This window comes from Schistocerca gregaria, chromosome 6 (genome assembly GCF_023897955.1).
Source record: "Schistocerca gregaria isolate iqSchGreg1 chromosome 6, iqSchGreg1.2, whole genome shotgun sequence".
Classification (NCBI taxonomy): domain Eukaryota; kingdom Metazoa; phylum Arthropoda; class Insecta; order Orthoptera; family Acrididae; genus Schistocerca; species Schistocerca gregaria.
Window position 1 is genome coordinate 1 of NC_064925.1, and position 25,161 is coordinate 25,161.

The 25,161-nt window shown below is 37.8% G+C and overlaps 1 protein-coding gene across 1 annotated transcript; it reads left to right on the forward strand.

Annotated features, from left to right (window-relative positions):
- The first annotated feature begins 7,710 nt into the window (after positions 1-7,710).
- Positions 7,711-19,238, forward strand: LOC126278368 (protein DEK-like). The gene is made up of 4 exons (XM_049978437.1): positions 7,711-7,924; positions 15,050-15,244; positions 15,405-15,557; positions 15,643-19,238. The coding sequence occupies exons 1-4, from the start codon at positions 7,802-7,804 to the stop codon at positions 15,655-15,657; spliced, it is 486 nt and encodes a 161-aa protein (XP_049834394.1). The 5' UTR covers positions 7,711-7,801; the 3' UTR covers positions 15,658-19,238.
- Positions 19,239-25,161: the final 5,923 nt, after the last annotated feature.

The window sequence follows — 25,161 nt, forward strand, 5'->3', positions numbered from 1 at the left end:
ACACTAGATCGCGTGTTATTGCATTACATTGTAATTTCACTGACTGATAACTAATTCAGGTTCTTGACCTGCCACACCATATGGTCCCAGGCCCTCAATCTCATTATCAGATGGTTCAGTTTTTAAATCTTTCTATTATCAGATGGTTTAATTTCTGAAACTAGCTCGGAGACTCCATTTACTGAGGGTCTTTGCCGTATTTGGCTTGAAGGGGATTTTCTATCACAATATAGTGTCATTGACCCAATCACAAGGGATATTTACATTGCTTGATGTCATCACCTTTACGACTGGAGCTTTCGAGGTTTCGTACCAATTTTGCTTAGTGTCTGACGAGTGGTTACACTGACACTGTAGGAGTGCGACTTTAGCATTCAGTGTAGCTACCAATATGTACCCTTGGCCAAATGCCATCTCCAAAGAGCCACTTGAAGGGCCTCAGCTTGGAACCTTTCCCATGGCTTACAGGTTTCACCAATAAAAATGAGTCTTGCCTTTGTCATCGCACTGGTTCATCCTGACCTAGAACTCTTACTTGAGTAGCAAGTGCTTGAATGTTTTTTTGCGCTCTGGGTTTTTAGTAATTCCTTTTTATATTGACTGACAGGGCTGACCCATTTTTGTCAAAATAGATTAACTGCGTGCATACCCCACACATCTTGTTGTTGTTGTTGTTGTTGTTGTTGTTGTTGTTGTCTTCAGTCCTGAGACTGGTTTGATGCAGCTCTCCATGCTACTCTATCCTGTGCAAGCTGCTTCATCTCCCAGTACCTACTGCAACCTACATCTTTCTGAATCTGCTTAGTGTACTCATCTCTCGGTCTCCCTCTACGATTTTTACCCTCCACGCTGCCCTCCAATGCTAAATTTGTGATCCCTTGATGCCTCAAAACATGTCCTACCAACCGATCCCTTCTTCTAGTCAAGTTGTGCCACAAACTTCTCTTCTCCCCAATCCTATTCAATACCTCCTCATTAGTTACGTGATCTATCCACCTTATCTTCAGTATTCTTCTGTAGCACCACATTTCGAAAGCTTCTATTCTCTTCTTGTCCAAACTAGTTATCGTCCATGTTTCACTTCCATACATGGCTACACTCCAAACAAATACTTTCAGAAACGACTTCCTGATACATAAATCTATATTCGATGTTAACAAATTTCTCTTCTTCAGAAATGCTTTCCTTGCCATTGCCAGTCTACATTTTATATCCTCTCTACTTCGACCATCATCAGTTATTTTACTTCCTAAATAGCAAAACTTCTTTACTACTTTAAGTGTCTCATTTCCTAATCTAATTCCCTCAGCATCACCCGATTTAATTTGACTACATTCCATTATCCTCGTTTTGCTTTTGTTAATGTTCATCTTATATCCTCCTTTCAAGACACTGTCCATTCCGTTCAACTGCTCTTCCAAGTCCTTTGCCGTTTCTGACAGAATTACAATGTCATCGGCGAACCTCAAAGTTTTTACTTCGTCTCCATGAATTTTAATACCTACTCCAAATTTTTCTTTTGTTTCCTTTACTGCTTGCTCAATATACAGATTGAATAACATCGGGGAGAGGCTACAACCCTGTCTCACTCCTTTCCCAACCACTGCTTCCCTTTCATGCCCCTCGACTCTTATTACTGCCATCTGGTTTCTGTACAAATTGTAAATAGCCTTTCGCTCCCTGTATTTTACCCCTGCCACCTTTAGAATTTTAAAAAGAGTATTCCAGTCAACATTGTCAAAAGCTTTCTCTAAGTCTACAAATGCTAGAAACGTAGGTTTGCCTTTTCTTAATCTTTCTTCTAAGATAAGTCGTAAGGTCAGTATTGCCTCACGTGTTCCAACATTTCGACGGAATCCAAACTGATCCTCCCCGAGATTTGCATCTACCAGTTTTTCCATTCGTCTGTAAAGAATTCGCGTTAGTATTTTGCAGCCGTGGCTTATTAAACTGATAGTTCGGTAATTTTCACATCTGTCAGCACCTGCTTTCTTTGGAATTGGAATTATTATATTCTTCTTGAAGTCTGAGGGTATTTCGCCTGTCTCATACATCTTGCTCACCAGCTGGTAGAGTTTTGTCATGACTGGCTCTCCCAAGGCCGTCAGTAGTTCCAATGGAATGTTGTCGACTCCGGGGGCCTTGTTTCGACTCAGGTCTTTCAGTGCTCTGTCAAACTCTTCACGCAGTATCGTATCTCCCATTTCGTCTTCATCTACATCCTCTTCTATTTCCATAATATTGTCCTCAAGTACATCGCCCTTGTATAAACCTTCTATATACTCCTTCCACCTTTCTGCCTTCCTTTCTTTGCTTAGAACTGGGCTGCCATCTGAGCTCTTGATATTCATACCCGTGGTTCTCTTCTCTCCAAAGGTCTCTTTAATTTTCCTGTAGGCAGTATCTATCTTACCCCTAGTGAGATAAGCTTCTACATCCTTACATTTGTCCTCTAGCCATCCCTGTTTAGCCATTTTGCACTTCCTTTCGATCTCATTTTTGAGACGTTTGTGTTCCTTTTTGCCTACTTCTTTTACTGCATTTTTATATTTTCTCCTTTCATCAATTAAATTCAATATTTCTTCTGTTACCCAAGGATTTCTAGCAGCCCTCGTCTTTGTACCTACTTTATCCTCTGCTGCCTTCACTACTACATCCCTCAGAGCTACCCATTCTTCTTCTACTGTATTTCTTTCCCCTATTCCTGTCAATTGTTCCCTTATGCTCTCCCTGAAACTCTGTACAACCTCTGGTTCTTTCAGTTTATCCAGGTCCCATCTCCTTAATTTCCCACATTTTTGCAGTTTCTTCACACATCTTAGTATTCATATTGTGCTGCTCTGCTTGGTATTTACTGTATCCTGGTCTCATCCTGAATGGAGCATTTTTTTTTTTTTTTTTTTTTTTTTGCCATGTTTATGGCTGAACAGTACCATCAGCTTTGAAATTGTTGGAGCCAGTATGTTATTGTGGAGTAGGACTGGTGACTGACACTTTACAGTTTAATTCCGTGGACAGTCTCCTTACTGCTTCAGTTCTGATAGTACCAGCTCTTGCTCAGTTAAGCAAGTACCGCACAATTTCCTAGTCATGTGGTTTATGAAATATTTTATTCATACAATCAATGTTGACCTGTGACACTTGCCCTTGGCTGAGTTTCCCTTAGGATCCTCTTCTGGGGCCTCCACCTATCATCTTTTGTTTGCTCCCTGTATATTCCTGTGCGCTCCTGTGCTAGTACCCAGACCACCAATTAGGACCGATCTATTAAAGTTTGTCAGTCACATGACCTTTTGTGGTTGTGTTCCTCAGATCTTCCGAAGTATCAGGATGCTATAGTATTTACATGACTTGCTCCAAAATTTAGTGTAGGATGGGATATAATTTTACATCTCCCACCAGTCACAGTGTCATTTGTTGCTAGGAATGTGCTCTGTTTATGGTGGAGCTGATAGCTATTAACAGAGCCCTACATTTCATTAAACAGACATCCTTTGACCATACTGTAATTTGTAGTGACTCGGTGAACTGTCCTCATGCTATTGATCAATGGTACTCATCACTCCGCAGTATCTGCTATTCGTGGTCTACTCTCATACATTGCCTCTGCGTTCAAAGTCATTAAGTGTGGCAGGGAGTGGATTGGCTAAATAAGCCATTACTTGCCCTACATTAACTTTGTCATAGGCATGGATTTGTGGATGCAATTGACCTTTATCCACCTTGAGTTGGAACAGCTGATTGGCTACTGCCCCCTCTTCTGTGTGCTATCAGAGAGATTATAGGTGTGTGTGTGTGTGTGTGTGTGTGTGTGTGTGTGTGTGTGTGTGTGTGTGTTTTGGGGGGGAGGTCTGTCAGATCTGCTCTCTGAGCTGTAAACTGGCCCAACCCCATATACTTTTACCTCTCTTATTTCTCTTCTCTGGCATCAGTATTGCTTTCACAGTCTTGATTTTAGCACCCATGGTGGATACTATAAAAAATCTGGCTGACGTCACTAATTCCGAATGTCCCCTCCAGCAAGAGGCTGATGACCTCACTGTTTAGTCCATTAACACCCCTTCCTTTCCCTGAATGAACAGTCTTCCCAATTTCTGTCCCCACTTCCATTTTACAACCCTCCACTTTTACTCCCCAACTACTGCTGCCACCAAATGGTTCATTCTGAAGATCTTAAGTTTTTTTATTTCTCTGAGTTCCCAAAACTCACTCCCATTAATTTCTCTTGGTCTCACAATGGATTTGTGTAATGGCATTTTAACCTTTAAACTCATTTTTGAGCACCAAAGTACAGGATTTAATTTTTGGATAGCTTCACTTCCTTGCCTAATCTGTTGTTCGATATGTCACATCTTCCATTATATGACAAGATACTGACCAGATACTTGAACCATTTACACATTTTAATTTGATGTTCGCCATTATCCACATCCTAAGCCTGTAAGATATATTCTCTTCGTTGTTTGCTGCAATTACCTGATCTTCAGTGTAGAAGAATGTGTTTATATGCCGGTTCCCTTCTTCAGTCCCCATGCTCATGCACTTTCTAAACAAGAGATCCAGTGCCTTCTGCACATATATCTTAGTGTGGCAAGCAGAAAGCGTAATTGTTTTCATTATTTACTGGTTCTGAAGGACTTTCTAGATATTTCTTTTCCCACTTTAATGACACATTTTGCTGACTTAAAGGTCTGTGATACTTCTTACGTACATTTTTGGCAAGTCACTTGATCAGAGCACAACAAACAATACCTTTATTGGCCCTGTCATGGTTTCTCGGGGTCTATCAAGACCAAATTATTGCATATATCTCTTGACAATCTCTTGTCCATGATCTGCCTTAGGGTAAAGATGTTACCTACTCATGACATTCCGTTTTGAAAGCTACTCTATTATAATCTTCTCCTTTTTTTATTTTAAAATCCTCCCATACAGCCTGCTGATTGAACTTTACACTTAGGAAACTAAAATTGCTGCACACTGTCTTGCTTCCTTTTTTATGTATGGGGCTTAGATATGTAAAGTTTCACTCTGCTCGAATCTCCCCCCCCCCCCCCCCCCCCCCTCCCGTGCAATACCACATACATTTATTTAATAACTTGCTTAGGTATTCAGGCACAATGCTTGGGCCACACTTTGCTTACTCCACTGATAAATTTCCAAGCCCTAGTGATGTCCCCATTTTCATTTGTATGGCTGTCTACTGTTCGTTCTGTGGTTACTTTCTATACTTCTTCACCATCCTGGTTTCTACAATTTCCCCACTTTGTTTCCTTGTACTCTGTCCTTTTTGTTAGTGGGCCTTTAAAATGCTTCTCCCATTCTATCAGACAAATAACTGGCAGCTTTGCTCTTCTTTTACCTCTTTCATCAGCCCTGCTTCTACTTTCCATGCTGGTGCCACTTTTGACCCGTCCTCCACATTGGTTGGCTTCCTCACATTTATCCTTGCGGTTTTCATTTTTCCTTTTACACCTGTCCACTTTTAGTTCTTTGTTTATCTTGGCGTACAAGTCTCACTCCTACTTGTCTCGAGTCCTCAGTCATTACTATACATCAACTTTTTGAGATTTAACCTTTCATCAGTACTTTTTCACCAATGTAGGAGCCATTTTCCTTTTTTCTGTCCCAATGCTTCGAATGCTGTTTCATATATTCATATTTTTTAAAATTCCTTGCTACATATGCTCTGCTGTTTCTTCTTCGAGGTGCTTGTTTGTTTGCTAATTGTAATTTACTATGAAATTATACAGACTTGCTTCAGATTAACTGAGTTGTATGTCATACACTATTATCATGGGAATATTTGCCTGTTTAATTTGTCTTGGGCCCTGTATATGTAACTACTATCATTGCACGTAACAGGAAGTGGTCTGAACAACATTCTACACACATGTAGACTTACCTATGGCCAGCCTCTACTTTCCCATTAAAATTTGTTCCTTATGGCAATTATTTCCTCTAGCACCATTGTTAATATCATAAAACTGATCTTCAAATTTACAGTAAACATAATTTGTAGGGGTGTAAGCTCTGATAGTGATGATTTTGTGTCCGTATTTTATTTCCAGTCATTACCTTCTCATCAATTTCATCCCAGCATTGTTTATCTGTTATATGCCTATTATGGACAGCTATGGAAATTCATCTCTTGGTCCGTTCCTCATTTTTATGTTGGTGTAAAAATGAGTGTAATTTGCTATAAGCAATCAACTGTCTCTCCTGCTTACTGGGCAATGTGGTAACAACCACACCATTGTAGCATTGTGGGTACGTACCATCCCTAACTTCAGTTCACATCTTCAGCCCATTTTTCCCAGTAAATTGTCAGTATTGTTTAGGCTCTCCAGCACCCCAGCTTTGTACATAATGGGCAAATCGTGCCTGTACCTCAGGTGTAGGTGATTAATTGATCTGAAGGAATTAAAAATTTCCTGGAGACTCAACTTTATCTTTGAGAGTAGAAGCTGAAGCAATGAATTAAAATTTAGTGAAGATAATGTTGACTCCTATGTCTTCAGGGGAAAATGTAATTCTGTTGGATCAATAGATCATATATACCTAAGGTACAGCCACAATTTCCCTATTGCGTACAAAGCTGGGATGCTATTCCAATGTTGGAGAGCCTCTGCAATACTGATGTTTTAAGTGGTGAAAAAGGGCCGAAGATGTGAGTCGTAAGCTTGTTTTAGGGAGGGCATTGGACTAGGGTGATCCGTGGAGTTGTGGCAGCTACATTGTTACAGTGATGTAGTGATTACCACAACTGCCTAGAGCAAGAGACCTGGGTCCATGTCCCGGCCAGGGCACACATTTTAATTCATTGCTTCAGCTTCTGTTGTTGAAGATAAGGTTGACAGGCAGGTTATCAGGAAAATGTAATTCCATCAGTTCGGTGATCCGTCACGTTTTTATTTCCCTTCCACCTTGACCTTCATTTTATTGAAGACACAAGTGTCTTCAGCCCCCTTCATTTCTGGAATACTTCTTTCCTTTGTGCTCAAAACCTGCCTCTTCCACATTGGTATAAATAGTAGTTTCCTCAAGCTGTGGTACAGTCCTTTTTTATTTTTTAAAGGCTTTTGACAGATTTTAAATGGAGAAAACATTTTTTACAAGTGCTGGGATCTGGTCCAACGATTCAGTTCTCTTTATGGAGGACTGGGCAGTATTTTGGGTTGCCATCCCTGAGGCAGACAACTTTCCCAGGGTTTCCATCTTTACCTGACTGAAAAACAAGGAAGCGAGAGATTAGGACCGGATGAAGGAAAGACACTCTTTGTCTGGTTTCATGCAGAGGCCTGGCAAGCTTGGTAGTCCCAACCAACAGCTACACTTCTGCCGGTATAGCCCTTCACTTAAAAAAAAAACACTGTTTTGTCCGAACAGACAGTACTGTGGTTAGGTACTGTCTTCTGAAAAGGATTTTAATTTGAAACTGTTCCTAGTTCAATCATTCCAATTTAAATCTCCACAGTTTTACGAAGTTGCTGCCTCGCTTGGAGTAGTTTTCTTTCGTGGCATTATTGGATTCCTATTAGAACTCGCAAGATAGTGCCCTTCCCTGTCTCACATTGATAAAATGTAGGCTTCAGTGGTATTGTCGCTAGTTAACATGAACCACTGGGTAAATAAAGTCATCAGTGATATTATTACAAGAACCTTTTTTGGTTACATGCTTATCGCGAATTTTCAATTTTACAGATCGGAAGATGAAACAGAGAAACGAACACCACGTTCAAAGAGGGCTAAAGCGCATAGAAAGAACTTAAAGGAAGATTCATCGGATGGCGAAGACAACATGGATGAAGATAAAAAGGATCTTTCGAAATCAGAAGATAAAGCAACAGACAAAGAAGATGAAAGTGATAAGGAAGATGAGGAAGATGAACCTGATGAAGAAGCTAGCAGTGATGATTCAGAGGTAATTAAACAATTTAATTAAATTTTGGACAAATGTTATATTCACAAGTAGTAGTCTCTTATGGTGTTGGGTAAAGGACTGAAAATAACGACCAATTATGCAGAATTATATTAATCTGCAGTGGTGCCATAAATTAGAGTGTAACTGACCAGTGTTTTGTCTCTACTTGAGATAGAATGAAGGACAAATGAACTTACATGATTATCATGAATGCTCAGTTTTGTTCTATGTGAAAAAGTATACCTGCTTCATAGAAGACAAAGAACTTCTGGGAGATTTGTTGACTCGAATGGTTAGGTCTTGGAAAGAGATTGGGATGAACATCAGTGAAAGTAAAATAAGGGTAAGGGAATGTAATGGAGTCCAGTCTGGTGATTAAGAAATTAACTACTGAAAGCGGTAAGTGTTTTGCAGTCTGGGTTACAACATAACTGACAATTGGAGAAGTAGAGAGGATACAAATTGTAGACTTCAAATGGCAAAGTTTCTGAAAGATGATGTTGCTAACAATGAATATAAATTTAATTGGAAGTCTTTTCTAAAGGTAGTTTTCCATAGTGAAGCCTCGTACCCAAGAGAAATGTGGACAGTGAACAATACAGAATACAGTATTGTGAAATGTGATGCTACAGAAGTTTGTGCTAAATATCAGGTTGATAAATAAAGTAACTTACGAAAGGCACTGAATTTAGTTTGAGAAATAAGCTTTATTCCAAAGTTTGACTAAAGAAAGGAATATGTTGCTAGAAAACATCCTGATGCAAGCAGAAAATAGAATCAAAATTACAGAGAGATCAGTGTTTCATTACAGCAAGCAAGGTCCAAGGATGTAAGGTGCAGTAAACACAGCAGTGAGACTTGATAGTGATTTGATGTGGAGAGTAGCATGAATCCAGTCTTTGGACTGGTGATAATCACCTCCACCTTATTGGTGGTGGTGGTGGTGGTGGTGGTGGTGGTGGTGGTGGTAGTAGTAGTAGTAGTAGTAGTAGTAGTAGTAATCCCCGTGGAGGCCCGGGAAAAGAATAGGCCTCCGGTATGTTCTGCCAGTTGTAAAAGGCGGCGAAAAGAACAAACCACTAATAGGGCTAACCCCCCTTTAGTGTGATTAGTTGGTTCAGGACACAACTAAAGAAGCCTCGGACAAGCGCCGTCATGGTTGGGGACGACACTTGAACCCTATGTTCGCTCACAATGGTAACAACACTGCTAGCCAACTGGAAAATGATTTAAATCCAAATAGAGATGTTTTGCAGGATATGCTTCCTGCAACCACTCTAGAAGGAAAACAAAGACAGAGGATTAGATGGTCAGATGAAGTTAAGACACCTCATGTTCTGTTATTACCAAGCAACAAACCTAGGAACCAACACAACTGGATTCAGATCACAAGTATACACAACATTTATTACCAGATACCCAGAATTAAAATTTTTAACAGGACGACGACTAGCTGATCAGATCTGTGTAATAATCAAAAATAACAGGATACCCCAGTCAGAATTAGAAAACATCAAACAACAAATACTGGAACAAAATAATGTGCAAGAAGAAAAAGAAGAAGAAGATACAGTAAAGGACTCTCACATCCCAGAGCAAACAAACAAAGAACAACACGCATCAATTAAACAATCAGAGGAAAATGAAATCTTAAAACTGCCACCAGAACAAGTACAAATAGAACACGAAGTGACACACATGTTAGATATAGAAGAAAAATTTCAGCTGATATATACAGAATACAAAGACACAAAAACAGACATTAGACCATTCTTGCATAGACAGCCAAATAACCCACAAGTCGAAACAACAATAAAAACTATCAACACAATCATACACAACAAAATAAATGGAAACACAACTATGGAAGAGTTAAAACTACTGGTTTATATAGGAGCACTCACTGCACTAAATATACCCACTAGGCGGAGATCAGAACCAACCAACATACAGAAAAAACCCACAAAACCAGCATGGCAATACAGGCTACAGATCAGAATAGAAAAACTGAGAAAAGACATTGGACAGCTAACACAATTTATAAGAAAAGAAATATCAGACAAAAAACGAAAAAGGTTATGTAAAATCTCACAACAAGAAGCGATAGAGCAATTAGATGAAAAGAAGCAGAAATTACAAGCATTGGCCAAACGACTTTGAAGATACAAAAACAGTGAAAATAGAAGGAAACAAAACCAAACATTCAACACAAACCAAAAGAAATTTTACCAGGTAATAGATAACACACACACATTAAAATAGACAATCCACCAAACATAACAGACATGGAACACTTATGGAGCAACATATGGTCAAACCCGGTACAACATAACAGGCATGCGCGATGGATAGAAGCAGAAACACACATACGAGATGATGCCACAAATGCCTGAAGTGATAATTTTGCAAACATGAAGTCACCAAAGCAATTAATTCTACTCACAATTGGAAAGCCTCTGGAAAAGATAAAATAGCAAATTTCTGACTAAAGAAGTTCACCTCAACACATTCACATCTAACTAAATTATTTAAGTTACATTGCAGACCCATACACATTCCCTGATACACTTACACATGGAATAACTTATATGAAACCTAAAGATCAAGCAGACACAGCAAACCCAGCTAAATACCGCCCCATAACATGCCTACCAACAATATACAAAATATTAACTTCAGTCATTACACAGAAATTAATGACACATACAACACAGAACAAAATTATAAATGAAGAACAAAAAGGCTGTTGCAAAGAAGCACGAAGATGTAAAGAGCAACTGATAATAGATGCAGAGGTAACATATCAAGCTAAAACTAAACAAAGGTCGCTACACTACGCATACATTGATTACCGAAAAGCTTTTGATGGTGTACCCCACTCATGGTTACTACAAATATTGGAAATATACAAAGTTGATCCTAAATTGATACAGTTCCTAAACATAGTAATGAAAAATTGGAAAACCACACTTAATATCCAAACAAATTCAAATAATATCACATCACAGCCAATACAGGTTAAGCATGGAATATACCAAGGAGACTCATTAAGTCCTTTCTGGTTCTGCCTTGCTCTGAACCCACTATCCAACATGCTAAATAATATAAATTATGGATACAATATTACTGGAACATACCCGCACAAAATCACACATTTGCTATACATGGATGATCTAAAACTACTGGCAGCAACAAATCAACAACTCAACCAATTACTAAAGATAACAGAAGTATTCAGCAATGATATAAATATGGCTTTTGGAACAGACAAATGTAAGAAAAATAGCATAGTCAAGGGAAAACACACTAAACAAGATGATTACATATTGGATAACCACAGCAACTGCATAGAAGCGATGGAAAAAACAGATGCCTATAAATATCTAGGATACAGACAAAAAATAGGAATAGATAATACAAATATTAAAGAATAACTAAAAGAAAAATATAGACAAAGACTAACAAAAATACTGAAAACAGAATTGACAGCAAGAAACAAAACAAAAGCTATAAATACTTATGCTATACCAATATTGACCTACTCATTTGGAGTAGTGAAATGGAGTAACACAGACCTAGAAGCACTCAATACACTTACACGATCACAATGCTACAAATATAGAATTCATCACATACATTCAGCAACAGAAAGATTCACATTAAGCAGAAAGGAAGGAGGAAGGGGATTTATCGACATAAAAAACCTACATTATGGACAGGTAGACAATTTAAGAAAATCCTTTCTAGAACGAGCAGAAATTAGCAAAATACACAAAGCAATCACTCATATAAATACATCGGCTACACCACTGCAATTTCATAACCACTTCTACAACCCTTTAGATCACATAACATCCAACAGATATGAAGAAAGTAAATTGGAAAAAGAAAACACTACATGGCAAGCACCCGTATCATCTAACACAGCCACACATCGATCAAGACGCATCCAACACATGGCTAAGAAAAGGCAATATATACAGTGAGACGGAAGGATTCATGATTGCAATACTGGTTCAAACAATAAACACCAGATATTACAGGAAGCATGTTATTAAAGATCCCAATACCACAACAGATAAATGAAGACTTTGCAAACAACAAATAGAAACAGTAGATCACATCACAAGCGGATGTACAATACTAGCAAATACAGAATACACCAGAAGACATGACAATGTAGCAAAAATAATACATCGTCAACTTGCCATGCAACATAAACTAATAATACAACACGTTCCCACATAAAAGTATGCACCACAAAATGTACTGGAGAATGATGAATACAAATTATACTGGAACATAACCATTATAACAGATAAAACACCACCACATATCAAACCTGACATCATACTCACCAATAAAAAGAAGTTAACACAACTAATCGAAATATCCATACCCAATACAACAAATATACAAAAGAAAACAGGAAAAAAAAATTGAAAACTACATCCAACTGGCTGAGGAAGTCAAGGGTATGTGGCATCAGGATAAAGATGACATTATACCAATTATACTATCAACTACAGGAGTCATACCACACAATATCCACCAGTACATCAACACAATACAGCTACATCCAAACTTATATATACAACTACAGAAATCTGTAATTATTGATACACATGTTCAATTACCCGAAAGTTCCTAAATGCTATATAACATATACCGTTCAGTTAAAAGGAAGTCACGCTTGATCAAGGTTCGCGTCACTTTCTACTTTTGACCAGACATAACGTCTGAGATAAGAAAGAAATAGTACTAATAATAATAATAATAATAATAATAATAATAATAATAATAATATCGTGACAAGGGCCTCCCGTCAGGTAGACCGCTTGCCTGGTGCAAGTATCTCGATTTGACGCCACTTCAGCGACCTGCACATCAATGGGCGTATGATGATGATGATGATGATGATGATAAAAACAAAATATCAGGAGGATATGCTTCTGTTTATGCCTAAGTGGAGTGTGTACTAAAACACCAGTTTGACTAGTTAAAATGGTGTGCCACAGTGGGACTTAAAAACATTCTGCAGGCAGTGCCTTACCAGGTAACAAAACTGGGAATTGCCAGGCCTGTAAGAGGCCAGTCATTGGGTTTAGCGTGGTCAGCATAAGTGTTTACTTTTCTCAGTACTCGTCAAAAGGAGGAGTTAGACTACTTTGATGCAACATTCCATGCTAGTCTGTCCTGTGCACGCCTCACTGTGTCTGTGTTGTAATTCCTGAATCTACATTCATTTCAACTTGTGATGTATTTGTCAGCTTGTACTGTTTTGACCTTCCACACTTTTCTCCATTATTAAATTTATTGGTATTTGATGCCCGAGACTGTATCCTTTAAACAGGTTCCTTCTTTTAGACAGTGATAAGTCTCTTCTTGCCAAGTTTTATTCAGTACTACCTCATTACTTGATATACCCATCTAATCTGTAGCAATCTTCTGTAGCCAAATATTTCAGAGGCTTACATTCTCTTCTGTTTGAACTGTTTGTCCACATACCACTTACATAAAAGGCTAACTCGGATGAATATTGAGGGAAGTCTTCATAGCATTTAAGTGTAAAGTGTTAACGAATTTGTTTTTCAAAAGTAATTTTGTTGCTATTGCCAGTGCATTTTAATCCTCTCCTAATTAACCATAGGCATTTACTTCGCTGCCAGATAGCAAACACTTCTACTTCTAGTGTCTTATTTCCTAATTTTAATTCTCTGAACATCGCCTGATTTAATTGGATCATGTTCCATTACCCTTATTTTGTTTTTGTTGTTGACGTATTTGATACTCTGCTGTGTTCACTTCCATTTCTTGATGCTACCCATTCCTCTTATTGTACTTCCTTCTGTTGTTTGTGTTAAATTTTCTAAGGCTATATTTTAATCTGATGATCAGGATCAGTAAATTATGATCAGTCAGTATCTGCTCTTGGAAATGATCTGCAATTTAAAATCTAATTATATTATGGGAAGACATATTTTGAAGCCAATTTGAAATTTTTTATGGTGTGTGCAGATTTTTCTGCATATAATATCTTCTTTCATGAGTGTTAAATCAATGTCCTTTTCATCCTGTCTGGCAAGTCTCCCCTGACCTGCGGTTCTGGTTAACTTTACCGGAATCTGCCCCTTTTCCTAGACATCTCCAGTCCTTTTCCTTCATCCCTCACCCTTCTCCTTCAGCCTTTCTGCCTGAAGGAGCTTCTCCTTCAGCCTTTCTGTCTGGAGGAGCCACTGGTTGCAAAACCTTGCTTAATTATAATTGTTTATGTGTGTGTGCTCTTGCTGTGTGTTAATTTGATAAAATCTACTCATCTTATTTTGTCAAAAATTGTTTCTGTTGTTACATTTCTTTTTAAATTCCTAACCTCCCTGCCTGATTAAGGGATCCAACATTCCATGCTCCAACCTGTAGAATACTAATTTTGTTTTCCCTGATGATGAAATTCCCTTGTAGATCTGCATGGGGGACTCTTTTATCTCCAGAATATTTTACCCTACAGAATACAGTAGAGCTGCAAGTGCTAGTGGGGAAAATAACAGCAATAATCCCCTTGCTTTCAACTTTTCGCTGTACCAATCTAGCAAGACTTTGTTGGCTAAGTGCTACAAGTCCAAGATCAGTGAATCATCCACACGACCCCCCCCCCCCCCCCCCCCTCTGCAGGTACTGGAATTGCCCCTGTCCCTCTTCAGGAACCACAGGTTTATGTGGCTCCTCCAGAAATACCTCTGTTGTGGTAGCCTGCTGTCTATATTAATGAGGCACAGAAGCCATCCCACTTCACTGAAGGTTGTTGGGGTATCATCTTATCACAAAGCACCAGTCCCAACAGGTGTAATAGTTAATATATCTGGACACCTGGTTTCACACACACAAAAAAAGAAACATCCAAACTGTCAAAAATATGCGAGAATAAGCATGGGTGGCTTGTGATTTATGACAACTTGCAATTTTTGTCCAACAGTTTAGGAGGGGACAGAACACTGCTGCTCTGAGAGAGAGAGAGATGTGTCCTTGTTTCACCAATATTTGTTTCATAATTCTTAAATTTATACACCTGAACTTTGTTCTGTAGTTAATTTTTAGAAGCTGATTTTCAAAATTATTTTTTCCTTCTAGTCCAAGTCAAAATCAAAGAAAGGTCGCAGAAGCCAAACTAAAAAGACATCCAAGAAAGCGAATGCTAAAAAGACTCCAAACAAAAAGTCTGAGAAGAAATCTTCAGCTAAAAAACGGAAAACCTCTAGTAAGAGTGATGACGAGTCTTCATCTGAAGATGAACCCCTCTCAAAAAAGACAAAAGCACCACCCACAGTAAGTAAATTTTTGCAGTCTTTTATTGTTACCTAGACTGAACATAGTCTGCCGTTTTTAGCAAAATTTTAAAATTGTTTCATATGTACTTTGCCTTTTGAAGACCTTTTTGCTTGTTTGTGTAATGTATGCGAATGATATTTTTTAATTGTCTGTACAGGATGAAGAGATAAAGTCGTATGTCAAAGAAATTTTGGAAGGAGCTAACCTCGAAGAAATAACAATGAAGACTGTTTGTAAACAAGTATATGCTCATTATCCAGATTTTGACCTGGCCCACAAGAAGGATTTTATTAAAGTAACAGTAAAATCAGTAAGTATCTAAAAGGTACTTTTGCACTGCTACTTTTCCATTTAATTGCACTGTGATGTTAATAACGTCTTCTGTTTTATTTCAGTTGATATCTACATGAAGAATATGCTGCTGCAAGTTTTAGTGATTATTGTACCTGCACTTCACATGCATCTTGCAGAATACTATGCAATTTTAAATAAAAATGACCACATCAAGAGAATGTTGTTTGACTTAATTTTTTGGTTTATAAAATAACAAGGAATCATCTCTTGCAGTTGTAAAAAACCAAAAAACTTTAATAGAAATACCATGGGAATGAGTCCAGATGTCTACTGAAGTGTGCATGTTTGTTTCAATGTTTCAACAGTCTACATTAATAGAACCATATACTTTTAAGAGCAGTTTTAGATTACCTTCATTAGTGAAAGCTTTTTCATTTTACTGATAAATTTTAGAAGCTTATTATTAACATAATATCCCAGAGAAGTTATATCTTGTCAGTTTCTTCAGACCTTGACGTTTCATACTTTGAGATTTTTTTATAGTCTCACTAATACAGTGTTTCATTTTGATCAGTTCATCTTGAGCTTCGTGCAACCCACCATAATAGGTATGACTGCATTTGTAAATATTGGTACTCATACTTGCAGTATTTTAACTTTTGTGGCGTTTCAAAGTCTTGAGTCCTGTATTGTATAAATATTTTCTGTTCAGTTTATATTTCAATTTATATGTCTGTATCACATTTGGTTGCTAAGATGGTAATAAGCTTTTGTGATGTCTTTTACAATAATTCTTACTTTGATTTATACTTGATTCTGATGATCGTGTGGCAGTTTATATGACATCTTGAAATTAGGATTGCTGTTGGATTCGGCTGCACAGCAATAGTGTGCAAGTTGCTGCTAGTAGTTTGTTACTCCAGTAATTACCAGCAGCCATATGGAGTCATAAAATCTTGACATTTTGAAAGCCAACTTGCAAAATGTGTGGATGCCTTAAGGATTGTGATGTGGCTGTTCGTTGTGACATCAGATTTTATCACAGTTTCTACAGCTTCTCCAAGAAGAGAACTCTTTTTACAGTCTGACTGATAAGTGTTCTAGAGTAATGCATCACATTTGTAGTGCTGTGTTTTTGGTAAAGAGAAACACAATCGTGTAACAGATATTCAAATGTGCAGATTGTCTGAAATTTTACTCTTACTTTATATGTTTTATATTGAAGATTACTGAAAATAAATATTTTTAAGTAAATTTAGTGTGTTCTCATTTATGCAATGATTGAATCTGATTTGTTCTTTATAATTGTAAAAATCTTACTGATTTTCATTATGTAAAAATGCATGAAAATTGGGCACTTTTGGAGAGGGGAAAGTAAGTAAGCCAATTCATTTGAATAACCATGTAAATAGAGTACAATTTTTCTCTTGTTCCTGTATCACTTGCACAGTTAATGGAATGATTACATAGCGATTAACTCTTTCACCATGTAGGGAGAGGTGAAGCTAGTAAGACTGCTATTCAGAGAGCTCATTTCTATCCTGTTTATCAAGTAAGGTTTTATTTACCATAGGATTACTTTCGTAATTTATTTACGTAACTTGCTAATTTAATGGGTGGCTTAAAGAATAATATTTGAGTAAAATATAAACTGATAAAATTCATACCATAAATTACTTATGTCCTAGAAGCCACACCGAAGTTTTAAGTGAACATGGATTAGCCACTTTGAAAATTGTGCAAGGAATTAAATTTCTTTGGTGTCTTCAAGGGTATGTATCTCTTTGCAGTGTTTCATAAGATGCCTTTTAATGTCACACAGTTTTAAAAAAATCCACTCCGGTAATGTGTATTTCTGCCCCACAAACTCATGTGAAGGAGTAACATTTGACTAAAGAAATGCCAAGTGACCAGTAACTTCTTACTTTTCTGTGATATGATTTGGTGTTTCATGCAAATGTGTATAAAGGGACATTGGATAGTGAGATGCTTGAAAGATTGATCCTTTATAGTGGCATTTTGTGGGCATAACTATCTTATCGTCCTATGCCTACATACAAGGTTCAAATTAATTTTAGAGGTAATGGAAATACAGCATTCCAGATTTTTAAGGGCACTATGCTGATCTTCAAAATGTGCAGATTCAAGTGAGATTAATGATGTGCACACATTACCAATACATTAAGCTTGTTCACAATTTCTCAGCATGTGAAAATTGAAATTTATCAGTCAACTCTTAAAATTGACTTTCAGTAAAAGGGACTAGTAATGGTTTTTGTTGCATCTGAGACATGCTTGTATAACTAGCTAATAGCATTTAGCAAAATACGTGTAGCTTGTAATAGGAATCGTGGTACCTATTATTCTTAAACATATACTTTTGCTTGATAAAGTATTATCTGCAACTTTCCTGGAGCAAATGTTAAAATTTGTATTGAAATTAGGGACTCATTTACTGTGTTGCCAGTTGTGCCCTTTACTGCTGTTTAGTGGACTTTGGTTGAAAGTGTCTGTTGATACAAAAACTGTAGTTAATATGGAGACAGTCCTCCTCAAACTATTCGTTTTGTGTGTGTATCACATGGTATTCCCCTCACCCGATACACCCGCCACCTGTTAAAGGATATTTTCTTTGCGTTTGCAGTAACATGAAAAAATCTTAGAATTGAAATCTGTGTACCACACTGAACTGTGTAAAAATATTTTTACTTGCATTATAATTGGCTGTTTTAATGAAGACGGGCTGCCTTTAATTAATCTGAGAGACAGTGTGATTGTATATTACTTTTATGGAAAAGATAGATTGCTACGCTCATGTAGAGGTGGTGTCGAGGCACAGTGAAAGGACTGCTAAAGTATTCAAGCTTTTGGACAAAGTTCTTACGAAACAGAAAAAACTTAATCACACGAACTCAAATTTGTCTCTCATACACATGGCCATAGTGAATGTGTGTTTTCTATTTAGGGAGAAGGTCTTTGTCTGGAAGTTTGAATATTTTAGCAGTCTTGTTCATTGTGCCTGCCTGTGACTCAGTGCCACCTCCTTGGTGATTAGCATCTATCCTTTCCATATTATTGTTATTCCATCTTGGGCTTTCCATTGTTTGTATATTTTTATGGTATATGCAAGCCCTATACTCCATAGTGGTTCAGTTTTGGCTGTAATGTGCTGGGAATCTTTTTGTGTTCTTTTGTTTGTTAGCTCTTAAACGAGCAGCCGATGTGTGTAAATGTGTGAACGAGAATTTAAAGTACAAAGTCTGTAGACAATGGTCTCATTCCCATACTGAAAGCAATATATAATTAATGCTAAGTAAGATAAATTATATAAATGAATTGTGGGGTCTAAGGAATTTTAATTGTATAGTGTATTTGAATATGGCAAATTTCAATTGTGAAGTGTAATTTTTATAGCATTTTGGGCATGAGTTTTGAAGGTAAAAACTGCACACAGGAAACCTGCCAGGAAGCTCCTCTACAGTGTATTAAAGCCTAATGTTATGGTTTGTGAACTGTGGTGGAAAATTTAACAAGAAATTAGTTCTGTTTAAGTGTAAATGAAGTTACTATAGTTTTCAAACTAACTTGAGGGTTGTATAAAAGTTTTACTGTAAGTGGTAGTATTTTTAGAGTTAACATTTGGACCACAACCCTTTCCTGTATATCTTTTTTAAAAATAAAGTTAATTTTACTGAAAGTGATGTGTTTGCCTGGTACGTTTTGACTTTGCCAGAAAAATCCCTAATTTACATGTGGGCATAAATCAGGAAATGGATGGAAAACTCGAAATTGACATTGGATGTTGTGATATATTAGTTTATATGTAAGAAGAAACTGAATTTTTTGAGTATTTTAAAATTTTAGGAAAAATTAATCAGTACATCTGCTTTACAATCCAAATTGATCAATGTTCAGTGGAAGACTTCAGACAGACACCACTACTGGGACTGGGCTGATGCACATGCTTTCAGTTTTGTGCTATTTCATTGTCCCTGCATTCCAACTCAGTGGTTGTGGGGGACAACAAGAGTGGAGATTTAAAGAACATGTAAACGTGTGGCACAGGCTGTGAAGTTGCAGGTGATGTTGCATTATTTGGCCACAGTATGGTAGTGGCCATTTATCCAGCTGGTCAGTTGTTTCATACTCATATAGAAAAGTATGCATTGATTACAGTGAGTAGGTAGACAATGTTTGTTTCAGAGGTTTCTGATTGGCTAAGAAATGTCGGTGACTGCAGGAAAATGTGGTGGATATATGGCTCTTCTCATGCTTGTGTCCATCCACAGATGTGACCTGTGAAACATGATGATGGAAGCATCATTGTCATAAACAGAGCACAACTTTGCTCTGGTTGGGTGGCAACGAAATTACAATTTTAGAGTCTGGGAATATTATTTCAGAGCATCACAGAAGATAGCTGAAGAATGTGGTTCCACTGTTACCCTCCTGAGTAGTGGTCATGGAAGCTTCTTAAAGGCTGTTGGAAGATGCTGATTTTTAGAGCAGTGAATGCGTGGTTCCTTCGCCATTGTTAGAGATTGTGAGGTCAGTGTATCTGAAAGAGATAGCAGGTTTGTGGGTACCTTAGAACCTGATAATACACGAATATACATGGGACTGATATTCAAATGGGCAACACAGTGCTATAGGCTTTTTTGTTACCTTCAAACTTCTTGCATTTAGAGGTGAACATGACTAACAATAGTTACCAAGAAGGAATTGGAGAATTTGGAGTGGCTTGTAGTTGAGAGATCGTGCTTGGTGGAAGTGTGACCATGGAAATTGGGGATGCATGTGTATAGAGGGTCAGGTGTGCCAGGTGTTATAACTGACAAGAACTACCTGGTGCTCATGGAGGGCTTGTCTTTAATGTAGTAGAGTAAGCTGTGAACAATATGCTGAAGGTGCTGGTGCTAAAGAATAGAGGTCCTCTCTGTGGTATTAGTGGGCTGTCCTTGTCAGTTGCGCTAATGGACCGTAGGATGTGTGTTTCAAAATGGGCTGTGCACTGGTTTTTTTTACCTTCAAAGATCCTAACTCATTAGGAACTTGCGTTGACAGGGGTCTCCGCTGGCTATGGGAGGCATCTTCCATCAAACTCTGATCAGTGATGTAATTGCAGCAGGCTGTTTGTTGTATCACTATTTTTAATCACACTCGCCATCATCAGCATCCTCATTTCACAGTTGTGAAATTTATATCTTAATTGTGACAAATATTTGACTTTTTTTTTTGCAATATGTTGATGTGATTATGGTGGGACGTGAGAACACAGCTGGTTTTACCCAAATACGTATTTGATTTCGCTTCTATACTAACGTGAGAAATTGATGTCTCTTGGTTATAAACACAGTGTCTGCCCAGCAGTTAACCACCTCCCTTTCCTTCCCATATGTCATGCTGCGCATTGAAAACATTGCAGCATGAAGTACACTTGGCCCTCCCTCATCTAAACTTTTACCGTCACCTGCAGAAATACATACTCTTGTTGTCGGTTCAATTCGGACTACAAATGGATTCAATCAAACTGTAGCTTAAATATTAACTGTTCCTGAAAAGCAGTAGGACACGGTATACATTACCGTGGCTGGTAAGACACCGTAATTTGCTGCTCACTCACTACTCCCCTTCCCACTTCGTTGTCCTCAGCCAGTCTGATATCACTGTTCCTCCTCCAAACTTTTTCGTAGTGCTAAGCTGGAGCAGCTGTGAGACGTAGACTGCAATAATATATTCTGGGGTGCAATTAATATGTAACAACAAATATGTTAATAAAAGATCAGTCACAATTCAATATAATTCACGTATTTGTTCTCGTCCCACAATCTACTGACATGTGTTTCTATCTCCAACTACGGGTCGTGCCACTCTTATTTATTCGTGCAACAAGTACTACGGTCAGTTTATTTTGTTAGACATTTCATTCTCAATAACATTCCCTCCTCATTTTGTCTGAAAGTCGGTATCTTGTTCTAAAGCTAATTAAAAGCTGGTAACGTTTTTACCCTGTATTCTAATACGTGAACAGCCCACGAATTTCTTAGTTCCAACCCATTTAGTAAATCATTAGTCTCTCATAATCAAATAAAATGCTGATCTGGTTTCAGAAAAAAGTACCACTTCTTGGACAACATTTTTACTTTGAAATACAATTAAAAAGCAGCATTATGTTTGTACATGGTTTCCATATGCGTCTGAGAACTTCTATTGCAAATGTTTTCAAACATAACAAGAGATGATAGAATTTGGTGCTGTTTTCTCCCGTGTTAAACAAAATTGTCAAATTTTAAGCAGAGCAATAGATTGTTATATTGGTTAGTTTATTGTTTCTCGCTTATGTATTGCACCAGCGATGAATCAAATGTCATGTGATTGATCGAGCAACACCGATACTGTATCGAACACCATGGCGGATCGGGAAAATTGAACCTGTTTGAAGGCGAGTCTAATTTGCCCAGCCCTACCCGACAGAGTTCTTAAAAATGCCCTACCCAATAGAGTTCTTAAAAATAAATCTAGACATGTCAGTAGCCAAAACTTCATCTGTTGGCAGCAGTAGCTTAATTTGTGAAAATGAGGCCCATTATCTTTTGAATGACCAATTGGAAATAAAAACTTCATTTTATAATTGGGTAAATACGGTTGTCCCTTCTCAAACGCCTCTGTCACGTGTCTCTTTTCCCTCCCCAGAATTGCACTTCACCAAATGATTCCCAACGTTTATAAACCTCACTGTGGGACATCCCGCAGTGGCTAGATATTGTGTCGCCAGTGAAAGGATTCCTACACCAATATGTGAATACGTTACAAATATCCATAATATTGCTGCCATCAAACATTTACTCTCCCGTTCGCAGATTCTAAACCTATCATGTCCTAATGGCAACTGTGGCGTAACAAAAAGTACTACTACTTTGAACGTATTACTCACAAATAAATCGACAACCCTGCAACAAATGTTTAACTTTAATACAGGCAACTCACAACATATATGGCAAAGGAATGAGGAAGGTAAAAATTCAAGAGAAAAATAATAATCCTAGTGAGAAAAATAATACAAAAATGTACTCTCAATAGATTTTGTGTAACTGATTTATCTGGTTGTTGTGAATTGTTGATCAGTTTTTACTGTTTATGCATCAGTTGCAAGGGCATTAAATTGCCATTTGTGAAGGCATAGGTTGCACACAGTAATTTTTATGTGGAAACACACTATGTAGAATATGGTACTGTGTTTTTAATACTAATGCCCGTAAGTTAATACAGGAAAAAATAAAATGTTCTTTGGATCACTAGATATTGAATATATTATGTTACATATTTTCATATAATATTTACTAATCCCTATTTCAGGCAAGATCATCAGGATGAGAATGAAAGATGTTCCTTGGATCAGAACATATCACTGCTTTAGTACAACAATCAGATAACCCGATTTATTGCACTTTCGAGTTACCTGTGTGACTCTTGCATACTTGATGTGCTCTGTTCAATTTTTACAGCTGGGTATTCTCAGGATTTACTGTTTGGATACAATACTCGATTGAACAAAAGGTGAATATTAAATCGGGCAGTGTTTTTGTGCTAAAATAGATATCTTGAGTAGTCCAACTCTGCTGTAATATGAAATGCCAATAATGAGATAACCGTAAGCTAGAAGATTTACTTAGTAAGCTGAGTAGTAAGAATTTTTTAAAATTTAAAATAGACAGTGTACCAAAAAGTATTTCTGTTCTTCTGTAATTAGCATTGTTTCTTTACATGTCACAAGGGAAAAGCCACCTGACACAGCCACTTTGCCTATTTTGCTCGTCACTGATGACATTCTTAATTCGGATTCGCCATATGATCTCTCTCCTTCTATTATAGACTATCAACCATTATTTGATGACGAATCAGATGAAGAGCTACAAAGGAGAGCAAATAGTAAACTAAAGCATTACAGCTAGCTGATGATAATGAGGTAGAACTGCAGCCATTGGAAAGAACAACCAAAGATGACATTGCTGATGTGCAGTTCTTTAAAGAACAGAATTTACATAGCATGGAAGGAACAGCTTCAAGAACAAGTAATGCTAGAAAAATATTAAAACATCCAGGACAGTGTTTCCAAAATCAGACATTAGTGCAGAGAATCCTATGTTTCATGCAGTCAAGTACATGTTCAAGGAGTTGAATGAAAGATCCATGCAAAGACAGCTGCAAAACGGAAGTGTTACAACAAGTTTACAAATGCAGAAAGGCTGAACATTTTGAAAGATATTATAAATTACAGACATATGAGAGAGAAAAGTTTTTTAAGGGAAGCCAGATGTGGTCAAATCAAATTTTTTTTTTACATTATTGTTCTACTTGCCCTAGAAGTGGAGTTATTACCATTTTCCCCGACGCCTGCAGAGGAAATGGGCAGCCACTGAATGCATCTAACACCCTCTCGTGACTTCCTGGCGAACTGCTTGGGATTTTCTCGGCCTGTTACGCAAACAGCACCTTATGTTACGCATACAGCGAGTGTGCAAGGGTTGGCTACATTGTTTTCTGTGACAAATGAAGTGCTAAGAGTGTGAAATGTGGTGCTACAGAAGAATGCTGAAGATTAGATGGGTAGATCACATAACTAATGAGGAAGTATTGAATAGGATTGGGGAGAAGAGAAGTTTGTGGCACAACTTGACCAGAAGAAGGGATCGGTTGGTAGGACATGTTCTGAGGCATCAGGGGATCACAAATTTAGCATTGGAGGGCAGCGTGGAGGGTAAAAATCGTAGAGGGAGACCAAGAGATGAATACACTAAGCAGATTCAGAAGGATGTAAGTTGCAGTAGGTACTGGGAGATGAAGAAGCTTGCACAGGATAGAGTAGCACGGAGAGCTGCATCAAACCAGTCTCAGGACTGAAGACCGCAACAACAACAACAACAACAAGAGCGCGGAACATCGTCTCTTTGCTGTTTACCGTTTCGAATTAGTTCAGTGTTGTGCCTGTTGTTGGTAGTATTGTACTTCTTGTGTAAAGCGTTGTTCTGGTAACGATGCCATGTTTTAGTAACCGTGTATATAAGAAGAGGAAAAACTTAGGGAAAAGAAAATTAACACTGATACCAAGTTGCGATACTGCAATTACTGAAACAGTGCGTTCTTCTGCTAGGCAACACATGGCCGGCCATAGTCCTGTGACATCTTCTAGCAAGAAGCTGACTGGTGGAAGTGACAGATTTCGTGAATATGTTAGTGACAGTGATGATATTAACGAAGTACTGAATATTGGATTATTATCTTCTGTGCTGAAAGAAAGTGAAGTGAGCAAAATGTGTTCAAGTGTAGGTGGGACTAGAGATAACAAAGCACTTTGGTTTAGTTTGTGAGATGAAGATAATCTGTGGATGTTGCGAGTATCAAGTGACTTTCTACAATTCACATGCTATCTCTTTGGTGAAAATGGACGATCTAGAGTGTTTGATGTGAATGTTCGACTTGTGTATGGTCTTCGATCCATTGGAAAAGGGTCTGCTACTGGTAAACTGTTTTGTGGTATTATGAACTTGCCATCGGCTCCAAGCAAATTTGGGTACTACTGTGAACTGGTAGGATCCTCTATTGAAGATGTGGCTTTGAAA

What these genes read in the sequence shown, in the direction of transcription:
- LOC126278368 (XM_049978437.1), top strand. Translation starts at nt 7,802, where the DNA reads ATGGATGAAGATAAAAAGGATCTTTCGAAATCAGAAGATAAAGCAACA. An exon ending in CTAGCAGTGATGATTCAGAG is followed by an intron (nt 7,925 to 15,049) that starts GTAATTAAACAA and finishes TTTTCCTTCTAG; the next exon opens with TCCAAGTCAAAATCAAAGAA. An exon ending in AGACAAAAGCACCACCCACA is followed by an intron (nt 15,245 to 15,404) that starts GTAAGTAAATTT and finishes TTGTCTGTACAG; the next exon opens with GATGAAGAGATAAAGTCGTA.